Source organism: Triplophysa rosa, linkage group LG7, assembly GCF_024868665.1.
Source record: "Triplophysa rosa linkage group LG7, Trosa_1v2, whole genome shotgun sequence".
NCBI lineage: Eukaryota > Metazoa > Chordata > Actinopteri > Cypriniformes > Nemacheilidae > Triplophysa > Triplophysa rosa.
This window is the reverse complement of record NC_079896.1, coordinates 23136597-23150615: the sequence shown is the minus strand read 5'-3', so window position 1 is coordinate 23150615 and position 14019 is coordinate 23136597. Positions and strand designations below refer to the sequence as shown.

The 14019-nt window shown below is 38.7% G+C and overlaps 1 protein-coding gene across 11 annotated transcripts in view; it reads right to left on the bottom strand.

The window, feature by feature from the left end:
* The window catches only part of szt2 (SZT2 subunit of KICSTOR complex), a 73233-nt gene that overhangs the window by 33656 nt on the left and 25558 nt on the right, over positions 1–14019 (bottom strand). For 7 of the 11 annotated variants that reach the window (XM_057337257.1, XM_057337263.1, XM_057337258.1 and 4 more), the window contains 13 exons: positions 13767–13983; positions 12225–12299; positions 12007–12145; positions 11362–11473; positions 10959–11079; positions 10322–10474; positions 9635–9737; positions 8425–8539; positions 8027–8114; positions 6276–6394; positions 5410–5574; positions 4719–4803; positions 1586–1636 (listed from right to left, as the gene is read on the bottom strand). In XM_057337257.1, the coding sequence (XP_057193240.1) occupies positions 1586–1636; positions 4719–4803; positions 5410–5574; positions 6276–6394; positions 8027–8114; positions 8425–8539; positions 9635–9737; positions 10322–10474; positions 10959–11079; positions 11362–11473; positions 12007–12145; positions 12225–12299; positions 13767–13983 (1543 nt within the window). The remainder of the gene's footprint in view (positions 1–1585; positions 1637–4718; positions 4804–5409; positions 5575–6275; positions 6395–8026; positions 8115–8424; positions 8540–9634; positions 9738–10321; positions 10475–10958; positions 11080–11361; positions 11474–12006; positions 12146–12224; positions 12300–13766; positions 13984–14019) is intronic. The other 4 variants (XM_057337262.1, XM_057337265.1, XM_057337267.1 and 1 more) reach the window with 1 other exon arrangement.

The window sequence follows — 14019 nt, the reverse complement described above, 5'->3', positions numbered from 1 at the left end:
ATTGAATTAAACAGAACAGGAAAAATGTTGTGAGTCAAATGGAATTACTTTTTAAGATACTTTTTGTTTTTATAAACCTTGCGGCTTTCGAGCGCAGTTTACTGTAACTGTGCAGACAATTTTTTATTTATTTCTCATTTTATGAATAGCAGTTTCAATAAAGAAAGATCGTCATAGTTTACATGTGTGTGTTTGGAATCATTTTAGCTTGAACTTTTACTTTATGCGCAACAGCATTTGTGTTTATTAAAATCAGTTAATAAGGCAAATAATTTCCCGTCAAAGGCAGTCAAAGCAAAAAGTACAGTTACAGTTAATAGCATTTTGAAGGTTCTGTGTGTAGATTTTAGCGGCATCTAGCGGTGACGTTGCGAATTGCAACCAACGGCTCACTCCACCGTTCACCCCTCCCTTTCAAAGCACTGCGGTGGCTGACACACGACAAAGAGAGCGTCACATTTTCGCTTCTTTCCCGAAGGAGATAACATATTTACGAAACGCGCTCTGTAGAGCAGTTTGTCCGTTAAGGGCTACTGTAGGAACAACATGGTGAATTCCCTGTAAGGAGACCCGGGGTGTATGTAGATAGAAATCGCTCATTCTAAAGTAATAAAAACATAACGTTTCATTACGTAAGGTCTTTATACACCTCTGAAGACATAGTTATATAAATTACATTGCAGTTCTATTGCATTCAGATCTACACGAAGTGTATTCTGGCATGTATTATCTCTCCATTCTTACTTTAATTGTCAGTACCTTAAAAACTATTTTCTGTTTCAAGAAGCAAATAATGTAGCTCATAATAAAAAAAAGATGAACCTCTGTGTACTGGATATAAAAAGCTCTTTGAGGCCAGAGGCGACTTCAAGCACTTAAAACGGCAGCCCTTAAATTATTTTAATAATATATAACACAAAGTCCAACAGAGTAACAGTGTAATGTGCATGTGACACGTCTCTCATGCAGGTGTGAGCAGCTCATCTCTATCACAACAAGGTTAAGTGCATATCCTGCAGTCTACAGCTAGCCGAATGCTAACAGATTTTGTACCGTTTTAGTGGTACAAATTTGATTAGCATTTGACAACTAAACAAATTCAACTCCCTGATGTGTTAGTATCCTCACCAACCCATTTCTCAGACTCTCGAAACAAATAATTTGGGAATTTGTCTTGTTTGTTAGTGGGCCCTGGTGGCCTTGTCAGTGACCAATGAGCTCCAATTAGGACCTGTTTTACCATGACTCAATAAATGTGTGGTTTGATTCAAGCTGGGTACATGCTGAGCAAACACAAAGGCAAATGTCAATGTTCTACACCATTATGCGAAGTACTGAGCTGCTTAAAGTCATGTGAAATCAATCTTGTTTATTCGTAATGCATATTTCTGGTCAAATTTCTATTCCCACACCTGTCACTACGAGACCAATTTTCTCTATCCAATCCCAAAGCATGGATTTAAATTAAGACCTGCATTAATAAAACAAGTTGCAAGCGACGTTCCATGTAGACTTTAAGCTTAAATCTCGAAAGCAGAACTGCAAACAAGCGCAGCCAGCGGGTGGTGGAGGGATGCTTATGTACCTTGAAACTGTGAGGTTGGGAAGAGATTCTGAACAAGCTCCGACATGGTACCTGACAGACACCCACAGGACAGAAATGAATGAACAACAGATGGGACAAAGTCATGTGCACACACCCACTGCGAGATTAGCCAATGAGGCTATGTGCTGGGGGAGGAGCCAAATAAAATAAGCAATGCTACGGTTTTCAAATCACACTGTTTTGGAACATGATGTTAGGTATAATGCTGTTAAATCGATTAATCGCGATTAATCAACTTCAAAATAATTGTTTGTTTCTATAATATATGTTTGTATATATATATTTGTTATAGACACACATGTATATATGTGCATTTATGTATAAATATAAATACACATGCCACACCCATTTTTTTATAAACACAAACATTTATTTTGGAATCGATTAATCACGATTAATCTATTTGACAGCACTAGGTAGGTATTTTGTGAGTTCATTAATAACAATATTTATTTACTAATTTAATCAACAATACATTTTTCACTGTTGAACAGATATAATGCTCTACCCAGAATAACTGTTTACAAGAAACACTATTTGGTTAATAATTATGCACATACAGTATATGTGTAAATATGGCTTATATTTTGCCAAGAAATAGTTTCTACTCTACAATCCTGGCAAGGGAACAAAAAAATAGAGAAAGAAGAAGGCAGAACAGAGGAAATGAATTTCAGAGGATTACTATGGGAAAGCAAAGTGATAAAAACACAAGAACAGGTCTCATCGTGAGCAGTTAATGGATGATTTGCGGACCACACACACAACTCAGAACAAGTGAAGGCTTGTGGGAAATTCAGATCCGTTTCTTACCCGCACCGCACTGGCCAGGGGAATCCCAGTGAAGTCCTGCCAACTGGCACTGTTTCAAACCCCTGGAAGATCGGCCCTGACCTCACAGAACTGATATTACTGTCACCTTGAATCAATAAACCCAAGATGACAATTCCACGACGTCCTTGAGCCACAAAACCTTTTATTTAGATTGTAATGATGTGCAGAGGTCGTAATGCTGGAAGATGATTTCTTAATGTTCCTCTTAAAAGCAGAATTTTCAGCAGCAGTTCTCGTGTTGGCAGGTATTTGGCTGGGCTGTCAGTTCATTAGTGGTGGGCAGAGGATGGCGAAGGAACCCTGTGGCTCCGGGCCGGAGCTTCTACAACTATCACTGTCTCCACCTGACAATTATCTCACAGCAGTCTGGAATCAAGTCATATTAGAACCCTCAGAGTCTTGTTAAAGAGACGTCACATTAATGAGACGGAGCCCTCTCTCCCTCAGCTGCTGTTAAAGAACTCCTCTATTACTGTTTTTACTTTGTGTACGTTAACTTCATTTACAACCTTAATGAGCATTAAAAACTTTTACTTGAAAACATTTTTAAATGAGTAAGAACATAGTTTACGTATGTGGCCATACATTCATTATGCACATTTTTAAATTCTTTTAATATTTTCCTAAAATACCACCTTAAGTTTGTTGGACTTAAAAAGTCATCATTTAGTTTCTTATCGCTGTTTTTCATCCTCTCTGTGACAGTAAAATTAAACAGGTTGGTTTTTTGCTGTTGCGCCTTTAAAAGTGCACAAAGTGATTTCTGAGAAATAGTGTTGAAAATTAAAATCAACACTAGAGATGCACCCTCACTAAATTTCTCCATCGATACCGATAGCCGATTATTCAGAGCGATACCTGCCGATTCTTAAGATTAAATGAATATTTCTTAACTTTTTGAATGTATTCATATAATGACTATTAATACTGAACCTCAAACTGGTGACGTTTCTTAACATTTTCTATATACATAGCACAAACACTTATTGCATTTTTCACCCCTCTTTTGATTGACAGAATAAATCTGTCCCGATCATCGGCTGTTTTTTAACTATCAGCCGATACTGTGAAAAATTGCTTTTATCGACTGATACCGATTATTGGCCAATATATATTGGGGCATCTCACAAATTAAATCAATACCCAAACAATTTTGTAAATATTTGTTAGATATCTGTAAAGATCTTGTTTGCACATAGATCTGACTGTTTGTATTTTAAAAACTTTGTTCTGTTGAACACAAAAGAAGATATTTTGAAGAATGTAGGACTGCAAACAGTTCTGGGGCACTTTTCACTACCACTGTCATGTGGTAGTCAATGGTGGCAAAGAACTGTTTGGTTACAAGCTTTCTTCCAAATATCTTTCTCTGTGTTGATCAGAACAAACATTCCTTTAAAATGCAAAGTTCTGTTATAGCACGATTCAACATTTTCAACATTTTCATTACGATCAAATAATAAGACTGTGAAAAGTAAACTGCAGATTAACGGTCAATTAAAATTCAATTAGATTCAGCACCAACGGCCTTGTTGAGACAACCATAAAAGCCAAATTAAACCGTGAAGGACAGTTTAAGCGTTATTAAGGAGAGATCTGAACCTCACACACGGCAGAAGTTTCCAGACGTGTGTGTATGTGATGGCAACGGGCTCTGCTTTTTAATTAGGGCGAAGCAATAAATACACAAAACACCGACCAGTCAGCAATACCAGCAGCTCACGGTTTAACACGGAAAGAGAGAAACGCTGCTGCCCTGCCAACACAATCTGATGGGGGAAGAAATAAACCTCACTAAATTATTTCAGCACGGTAAACAAGCGAAGTGTGTGTAATTCTGCAGGACTTCAGGGGTATCGAAAGTCAACTGAGAGATTTAGGAGGTGCTAAACAAGCCTCTGCGGGAACAAATCAAAGCTTTTCCTTCTTGAGCTGCGAGAGTATTAGTCTCGCTTAGCCACATCTTAAGACTGCGACTAAAGTTCTGCTGTTTCTCACAGGTTTAATGGGCCAAGACCGGCCCGCCGAGACGGAGATGACCGCATGATTGACATGCAAAGCAACCAATCACGATTTTTTTTTCACATCACAGATGTGTTATTTCACAATAATATAAAACAAAACGTGTGTGGCATTGTGTAAAGGGCACCTGCATGAAGACAGCCAATCAGATTAGTGCTTACTCGATTGAGAAAGTTTTAAAATGTTTTCTGCGATACATGGTCAGGTGGTCTGTGGGCGTGGCTGCCGAGGCTGAGACAGGGAGATAGTAACGTACCTTTTCCTCCTGTACCCTGACCTCCGGGTTTATTGTAGAGGTAGATATCATGGTCGGGCAGGTCACTGCTTAAATGGAAGTAATGCTGGAGAGAGACAGACAGACAGAAAAAAGCGAAAGTGAGAGAGTCAGGAAAAAAGAGAGAGAGACAGAGAGAGGTTTATTGAGTGTAGAATATTCAGCTGAACTACTTTAACTTGACACGCTATCTTAAAAATGCAGCTCTCATGGTGGAAGATGCGATGAATCAAAAAAAGACTCAATAAAAATAAAACTGACTGAATGGCAAATTGCGCTATTATTTTTATGAACGAAATTTACCGCCTGTGAGATTCTAAAGTGTGTGGATTAAAGAAACGGCTCTGGACCAAAAGGGTTAAGACCCCCGATACAGAAAAAAAGACCTTTTAGTAACGAATTTGATACAGAATGTGATAACCATTCCAGACTTTAAAATGGAAAAAAACGTTGGGTTTTTATGTCTGGTAGCTTTGAGATGTTTTACACACTTTTTTCTTCCTAGAAAACAGTCCAAAAACATTAATGACATCATCTTGCACTCATGGGATTTTCCAAGTGATTGTGCAATAAATTGCAATAAATGAGAATGTTCCTCGCCCAAAACAAACTTCTTACTAGAAACAGCAGGAAACAGAACCTTTCACAGCTGTGATACAAATTAACGTCTTACCTTGAAGTGGTGTACAGTGTTGCTGTCGGTGTATTTGGGTATGTGGAGGAAGATGAGAAGGTTCTGACGAAGATAGTGAGTGACAGCCTGGATCCACGGCACGCAGTACTGAGGCAGGCAGAACTCGATCACTTCTGTAGCCGGAGAGCCTGGAGGCTGAATGAACTGTGAACAAGATGAAATGCTGGAATTAAACGATTTCATAAATAATGTAATAAACAGGAGCAACTGCCAGAGACTTACTAACTAACTAGACGTATTTTTCTTAAAGTCAGGTGGCGGGGAAAGCACGGCAGCTGTGTATTAACAGTGGCAACCGTGTATTGTTATGGGAACAAATTGACAACGGCAGGAGATGTAAATAACTTGTCTGGACACTGGATTAGATACATGTGGCGATTATCACAACAAGGAGTCTTGGATCAGTAGCAAATGATCCTTTTCCATTTAAAAACAGTAGCTCTACTTAGCGAATTTCCAGGAAAGCCTCTTTTGCATTTAGACTGCTGAGTCAAAAGAGCCCTCAAGGAAGTTTGTTGGCCCATTTTATCAATCGCAAAGGCAAAACAAGTCTACAACAAACCACACAGATTAAATACTCAAATATAGCACAGTGTTCAAAAAGGCACAACTAGACCCTGTTATACACTAAATAAAATAAACTGTGATTGGCAGTTTTTCCAGTCCTTGTGGGCAGATTTGGGCAAAAACAAGCTGTGAAGTGGACCAGACACTACGACGATGGTCACATGCCTGGCTCTGCAAGGCTAGACGACTGTAAATAATCTGTCTAATCTGTCAATTTTGCATAATGTAGGATAAAGAACTCAAAAGAGACCCAAAGAGAGAAAAACAGCAGAAATCACCTCCACATCTGCAGGCGTCAGTTTGCAGTTTCTGACCAGCATGACGGTGATGATGTCCAGCGTGGCCTCATCCAAACGCTTCCTGAGAACCTTGACCAGTTCGTCTGTGATCTCTGGACCTGTCGATCACACATCAGAGACAAACACGATTAACACACTTTCCTGAATGTATTAATCTGTTTTCATCAACATAAAAGGCTCAAATAACTTTTTGATGACGTCACCCACCACCCTTTAACCAGAGCCATTGAGAGAGGGAGAGTCGCGTCAACTCCGTTGACTCCAATGGAACAGTTTTTTCACCGCAATGGCGGTTCATGGAGGCTCTCAATAGTTCCCGGAAGTTACTAGTTACGCATGGAGCTGCGACTAAACAGACCAACTGAGGTCAACTTCTAACCCATTTAAAGACGAAAGCCATTTAATGAATACAAAAATGAAAGAAATAAAGCATTTAAAGAGAAAACATAACTTCCTGGAACTATCTGAAGGCTCCATGAATCACGTGACGCTCCAGCGTTTTGGACTTCCGTTGGCAGAACTCTCTCTCTCAATGGCTCTGCCTTTAACTAACTATCATAGAACCTTTTTTACCCTATAATCTTTTTCTAATTTGGAAAATCATACACGTTTTCGTTCAGAAATGTGTCGCATTACAGAATTAAACTAGGAAAACTATTTATAAATGAAGCCAATCTACAGAATTTCCCACAGTGGTGCAAGATAAACCCGGAAACCTCCAACCTTCCAAACAGAACCTCATTTAAGAAAACAGACAAAAGATTAAATCTGAACGAGATCTCTGTGGTAACACAGCAAATAAAATCAAAACGTTTATAGGAATGAGGTGACATCATGGCCCTAGTGTCTTCAGACTGGACACAGAGCAACAGCGCCCCCTATCCGCTTCAAACGGAAACGCAGGTGCTAGAAAATGACGTTGGATAGTCCAAAGAGCTCTGATTTTGCCCAACATCAATGCAGTATCTTTATTCGCATATTCTTATTTATGTGATGAAATGAATATCACGGAATCAAGCTAAATATCAACATCATTGTCTGTTAAATATAAGCTGTGAACACAGAATATTTATTCTACACTTCGCTATTTATACTACAAAACATGCAGCTGAATCCAAAGCAACAACAGACATCATTCCCTCAAATTTGATTTCAATAATTCATTATTTTTTCCATAAAACTTCTATAAATGTGTATTGAATATAAAGTGCTATATAAATAAAGGTGACTTGACTAAACACCCGCAATCCAGCCAGGCCGTAAAGTCACCAAGTCATCATTTATTTCAATGTCAATACGCCCCTTACATTAATTTAACTCATTATAGACATTAGATACTATTCATGCACTTCTACACAATTTTACTGGCACAATTAACACTTCTCTCAACTAGCAGGAGGTAAACATAATTTTATTATAAAGAGTTTGTGTACATTTAGCACATGATCGATTTCACATTTTGCATTTTAGGACGATTCAGATGCCTGGATTGCAGTGTGATCTGATTCTGTTTTCAACCTACAACATTCAGATCTCACACGCAGGGTAGAAAATTGTGCCGTACAAAAAGGCGTTTAGCACTTATTGGAAAAATGCGATTGATGCCATTATCTGATCTGCATAATTCTTTTAGCAAAATTGGCCGCTAAAATAAAGCAGACTAAAAATGAACCGCACTATTAGCGGACGCAATTTTATTCGGAGTGAATTCCAAGCACGTTCTCTCTCACCTGCAGTCCCCACGCCGTGGACCAGCAGCAAAATGTGTTTGTCCACCTGTCCAACCGGCCTTGAGCCTTCCAGAGATGAGCGCGGACCCTGTGAGTACAAGATGCATTCATGTAACGTGCCATAAACACACACACGTGCTGAAATACAAACATAACACACATCACAGCAGGCTCTTGGGAAAGCATTCTACGACCTCAGTCTATAAACACATAATTCCTCGGATCTTCCATTTCTATAACTCATCTCTTCAGAATGTGGCTCATAAACACAAGGACAGGTCGGTGCTTTGTAAGCAGCAGGTAAATCATTCACTCTAGATGGGGACCACAGCCCTAATGGCTCCTGAGGGCTCCAGTTGCCTAAAGCGTAATGAGAAGTGACGGTACGTGAATGTTACCGTGAGGTCCTCAGAGCCCAACGGCTCCTGGCTACGTGCCAGACCCACGGAGCGAGACACGTGCATGTTTCCGTCCAGATCGCAGTACTTCCCTGTCTGACAGGTCTCGGAGAGTCTGTGGAGAACGACGCCAGTGACAAGGAGGTTAACATCATGACAAGAATCCAAAAACGATCACAGTACGTGTACAATACGGTTAGACAGGATGATGGAAGTCACATAGAGATGGAGTTTGGACAGATATACACCCATGGGAAAAAATGAAGAGACTTTTTTAAGAAATGAAGACATTTTCATTGAGTCATCTAGTATTTCTAGATGTATCGTGGTCATTCTAGTCCAGTGTCTGTTGATTTTAACAAAACCAAACCTCAGGAGTGACAAAGTCATCCATCAGCAATGTGAAAGACTGTGATAAAAATCGAGGTTATCACTTAAGAATTCATTTTTAAAATTTTGCTAAAAACGTACAAATATTATTGTTGTATTGCTTAAAAGTGAATATGAACTTGTTTTCTTTGCAGTATTTGAGGTCTGAAAAAAACCCAGAGCAACTTTTCTTTTACTTTGTCCTGTTTCTCCACTTTTCTTTTTTTTGCAAATAAATGCAAAAGTAAATCTTTTTATTTGAAATATGGGAAAAATATTGAAACAAAATAAAACAAAAATGATCATTTTAGCTAAACATATACCTATAAATAGTAAATTCCTAAAAACTAAAACAAATTTTGAAATGGTCTCCGAATTTTTTCCTCGGCTGTACACTAACGTTCAAAAGTTTACAGTTACTTGTGTGAAACGGTTTTTAGAAACGTTTGATCCAAAAACATGTGTATTTAAGTGTGGAAAAAGAAAATAATTGTAACAACACATTTAATCTGAACAAACCAACAAAAACTGTTTTGAAATAGATGACTTGGATGAAATAATAAAGAAAAAGAAGCCAATAAGAGCCCAGAAGAGATGGGATTCGTAATATTTTCCCAAGGTGAGAACTCACAAAACTGGTTGATAAAATGCCAAGAGTACATTTACACTAATTCAAGGCTTTGAAGATGCTAAAATATTTATAAGAATCAATATTTTTTTATTTTATTTTTGTGTTTACAATTATTCTATAATAAATAAAATAAATAAAAAATGAGTCACGTATGACCCACATTAGTTGATCAGTAATAAATAGATACTGTATTGAGAAGTTGTAACTCACCGGAGATAGAAAACCGATTTGGTGGATCGTTCTTGATATACAAACATGTTTTTGCGGTTGACCACACAAAAGGCATTCAGAACCGAGCGTAGAGCTTGGATAGCTGAAAGAGAAAAAATGATTTAGTAAAACTGTGCAGTGTAAAAAAATTATAATTTAAAACTTTGATCCAAAAGCTACCTTACATTTTTAACTTAATTGAAATTAGCTTTACATGTAATTTATATTTAAACATAAACTAACTTTTATATTAAACTTCGTAAAACTTTATTTGAAACGTTTGTATTTTATAAAAGGGCTGTTCAATGATTAATCGCATCCAGATTAAAAGTTTGTGTTTACATTATATATGTCTGTGCTCTGTGCATATGATTTTTGTATTTATGAACACAAAAACGTACACCTACATGTATATATTTAAGAAAAATATGAAAATAAATAAATGTTAATATATATAATTTGAATTTGAATATTTCCCAGATATACACATATATGTGTGTACGTGTTTATAAATACAAAATAAATATGCACATTATGTAAACACAAGCTTTTAATCTGGATGCGATTAATCGCGATTATTTATTAAACAGATCTATTTTATAATACATTTTTACATCGTGTGTGCACGGAAGGTGTAAATGTATGTCCATCGGTAACTGGGAGTAGCCGATTGGTTGCGTCACCTACCTCTGGACACGCCCATGTTAGGCCCCATCTTGAGACGTGGGTGAATATAAATGACGGTGCTCCAAACCACGTCGCACGCAAAGTAACCGGGTATGAAGTGCATGGTGGCGGCGAGGTAGTCCCGCGGCTGATAGCTCTCATCTGCGTTGTAGTCTGAGGCAAACAAAAGGGGCAATTACGAGGATAAAGCCTTTCATTTGAACACTTTTATAACAAAAAGAGATTAAGAGGATTATCTGAATTCAACAGGCCTGCAGCGCACCTCAACTTGTACAACACAATAGAAGCATTTGGAAATTCGTCTCTGCGGCGTTCAGGATAAAATGCATTTGCACAGTTGGAGGCGTAACAATTGGCGATATTAGGACATTAGCAGTAATTCACGGCTATAAAACTGAAAAGTAAATGAGACGACTCTTCAGACCCGCACAGCTGCCAAAAACCTCTCACTAACCTTGAAATGAACTTCCTGTAGTTTTGTGTGTGTTTTTACAGTGTAAGTGGAAATAAACGGTGCTCAGATTTATAGCTCAATGCCATAAAAGCAACAAAGAGATTATATCTGAAAGTGTGCATGGCGTGTCATGCATGTGCGCTTATGAACGGCTGCGATGCAGACGCCTGATGGGTTCCGTACCGTCAGAGTTGGTCATTCGAGGCCTGTAGAGAGACTCATGTTTCCAGATGTCTTCCTCGCTCTCAGCCACCAGGAGTGAGTGACACACGTGACTATCATGCAGGTCCTGCAGTAGGAGGCGCTGTGGAGCAGGAAGTTAGAAGGTTAGGTTACATGGTTAAAGGGATAGTTCTCGCTAAATTCAAAATTGATTCATCATTTATTCATCCTCATGTTGTTAAAAACCTGTATATGATCCTTTCTTCTGTGGAACACTAAATATGTTTTGAGCAACGTCTCAGTGGTTTTGTGTCTATACAATGGAAGTCAATGTTTTTGGTTCAACATTCTTCAAAATATCTTCTTTTGTGTTCTGCAGAAGAAAGTCAAGCTGAGAAGAGAGCTGACAGTAAACTCTTTGTACCTGGTTGACGATTCTGCACATTTCTCCGATCCTCCTCACCACCAGCTGATGAAGACGCAGGAACTCTGGGATCTCCTCCTCCTCTTCCTCCTCCTTATCTCTGTTGAAGCTCCTGCCGGCACAAGACGAACGTCTACAGCTCGAGATTTAATTACAAATCCACCCTTAAAGCTATCATAAACTCTGCAGTGATGATTCAAAGAGTACAAAGCGTCTTAATGCTTACAGCTAGCAATGCAAAACTTAATTATGTTTGCATGTCTGGGGACAGAAATGTGCAATTTAAGCATTATGAAAAACCTTGGCGTTCTTTTGTTTGCTGTATATTTTTAGAATGCTGGCGTTAACATACAAGGGCGAGAAATCTCAAGGCACACGTTTGCCTTGATGTCTGCACACATAAATCCGAAAAACAGACACTGTGCAAATGAGCTTACGGGATGGGAATAAAACGAAGACCTGCCAATGGCTGGAGAACCGAGAAAATGTACTGCCCATAAACATTCTGCACAAACCGACAGAAATGTCGCCCTGACAAAGAATGATTTCATTACTTTTGCGCTTGTATATTCGTATGAGGTGTGTTCATCTTGTGTTGCATAAATGTAAATGCAGAAGTGAATTTTCCACTCTGTGTAGGAGTACCTGGCATGCGAAAAGACTTCCACCCTGTCCTCGTGAATCTTAATGATGAGCCAGAAATCAGGCATGAGGGGCGTCTGTCTCTCCTGCTCGTTCATGGTGGGTCCGTCACATTCAGAATCACTGCTGCCTCCATCGTAACCTGAAAACACACGCACACAGATGAGAACCATGGGACATGAGGGTCAGATGTAAATCTGATGAGAGTAAACAGATCTTACCCAGCATATCTGAGTCCAGGCTGCCTTGACTAGACACGATACTCTGAACTCTGCTAGGCCGCATTTTCCAGCTGCCTGCAAGGAACAGATATCAACAGTAAACAAACAGGTGAACATTTTTGTTTATTGCTAAGTATATTATAGGAATGTGTAGGTTCTGATGCCCTCATGCCCAAGTCACTGGATTTGTATAGGTTTTTAGTTTAGGGGCCAGAATTACAGCTTGCGGCAACGCAAACACCTTTTTTAGCATAAAAAAAGACTGTCTGTATTTCCTAAAGACACTAAAAATTAAAAATTAGCGCTGAAAATTCGTGGACACAGCTGTTTTTGCGGCTGACCTTATTGTATATGCATTTGTGGGAGCTTCCTCTTAAGATGCTAACTTTATAGGAGAGTATTTAAATGAATCACGCAATGTGATTTACTAAGGTTTGAGCTCTTTACTGGTATTTGCGGCTTTATTTAACGTATATAAATAATAATATAACAACATAAATCCTGCGCTAATTTGCGCTGCTCTTAGTAGATTGCGTTTGTCATTATAGGAATGGGATATTGCGCCTATGCACTCCAAAAAAAAGGAACTATCGCTCTTGTTAGTTTTACTAAACCCATCCTTGTTCACAGTACATAAAGAATGCAAGTTAACGTAAAGCAAGTTAACTATGTTATTTATACTAAAAATGTAGTACTGTCGGCTTTACTTAACGAGTGTTTGATTGGTCAACTTAACATTGTTGAGAAAACGCAAAACCCTATAATATTGGAGCTATTGAAACAATATAAACATTTTACATTTTACTTAATATAAACAAGTTAAATGAACACGACTGGTTGAGGGGGATTTCCAGTTCCCAGCATGCTTTGCGTAAGTCGACATTTAGGCAGTAAATTTCCAAATTGAGTGTTATTTTAAGTGTTTTTCAGCAAACATAGAGACGTATTTGTGTTTAATGTTCATTTATCTTTGAGATTTAGAAGAGTTTGTTGTTGAGTTTAAGGGTTACCATTGTTTAGAAGAGTGGTACATGTGCTTAGGCTGTGAGAGGTTAAAGCGCGCCTATGATTTGTATTGCATCATTCAATTAACGTTAACTGTGCTAATGCCAGTACTGAGATGTCTCTCATCTGATCTGCTCATTGTGTTTTGACTTACATGCAGTCTACATTTCATTTATGTATGACAACAAAAAGTAGCATTGAGAAGACAAAATATTGAGTTCATTTAAAACTTAAAATTACTGGTACAATCTGAATGGTTTGGATTTACTCAAAAAAGTTTAGCCACCTTTACCTGAATTTCTTTTGTTCATACAACTAAATTGTTAATTGTAGAAACTACTCGGCATATTTGCGTGGAACCACTTGACGCTACTTTTATGTAAATCCATCAAATCATTTTTTTGAGTGCGTTTTTTAATGTGCGCCTTGTTAATAAATCACCCACAGAATTTACCACTTTTTGCGCTCTTGCCCTGTTTAGTCAATCTGGCCCTAAATATCTAAAACTACACCTCCTCTGGTTTGCCGGTCACTCACTGTGTGTGGCAGACTGCACCGACTCGGCCAGACTGGCGGCTGAAGGTGTTTTAGGAGGTGACGTGTGATCAGACGATCGCTCCGTGCTGCTGCCCGTGTGCAGGAGAGTAGCGCCGCTGACTGCGCTCTGAGATGTCTCGGAGAGAGACTCGGCCAGCGTGGGTAGTGGGTCCGAGTAGTTTGGATCCTGCTGCGTGTCTCCTACACGCTCGGCCAGCTGGAGGAAAGCAACAGATATTTATTACAAGACACG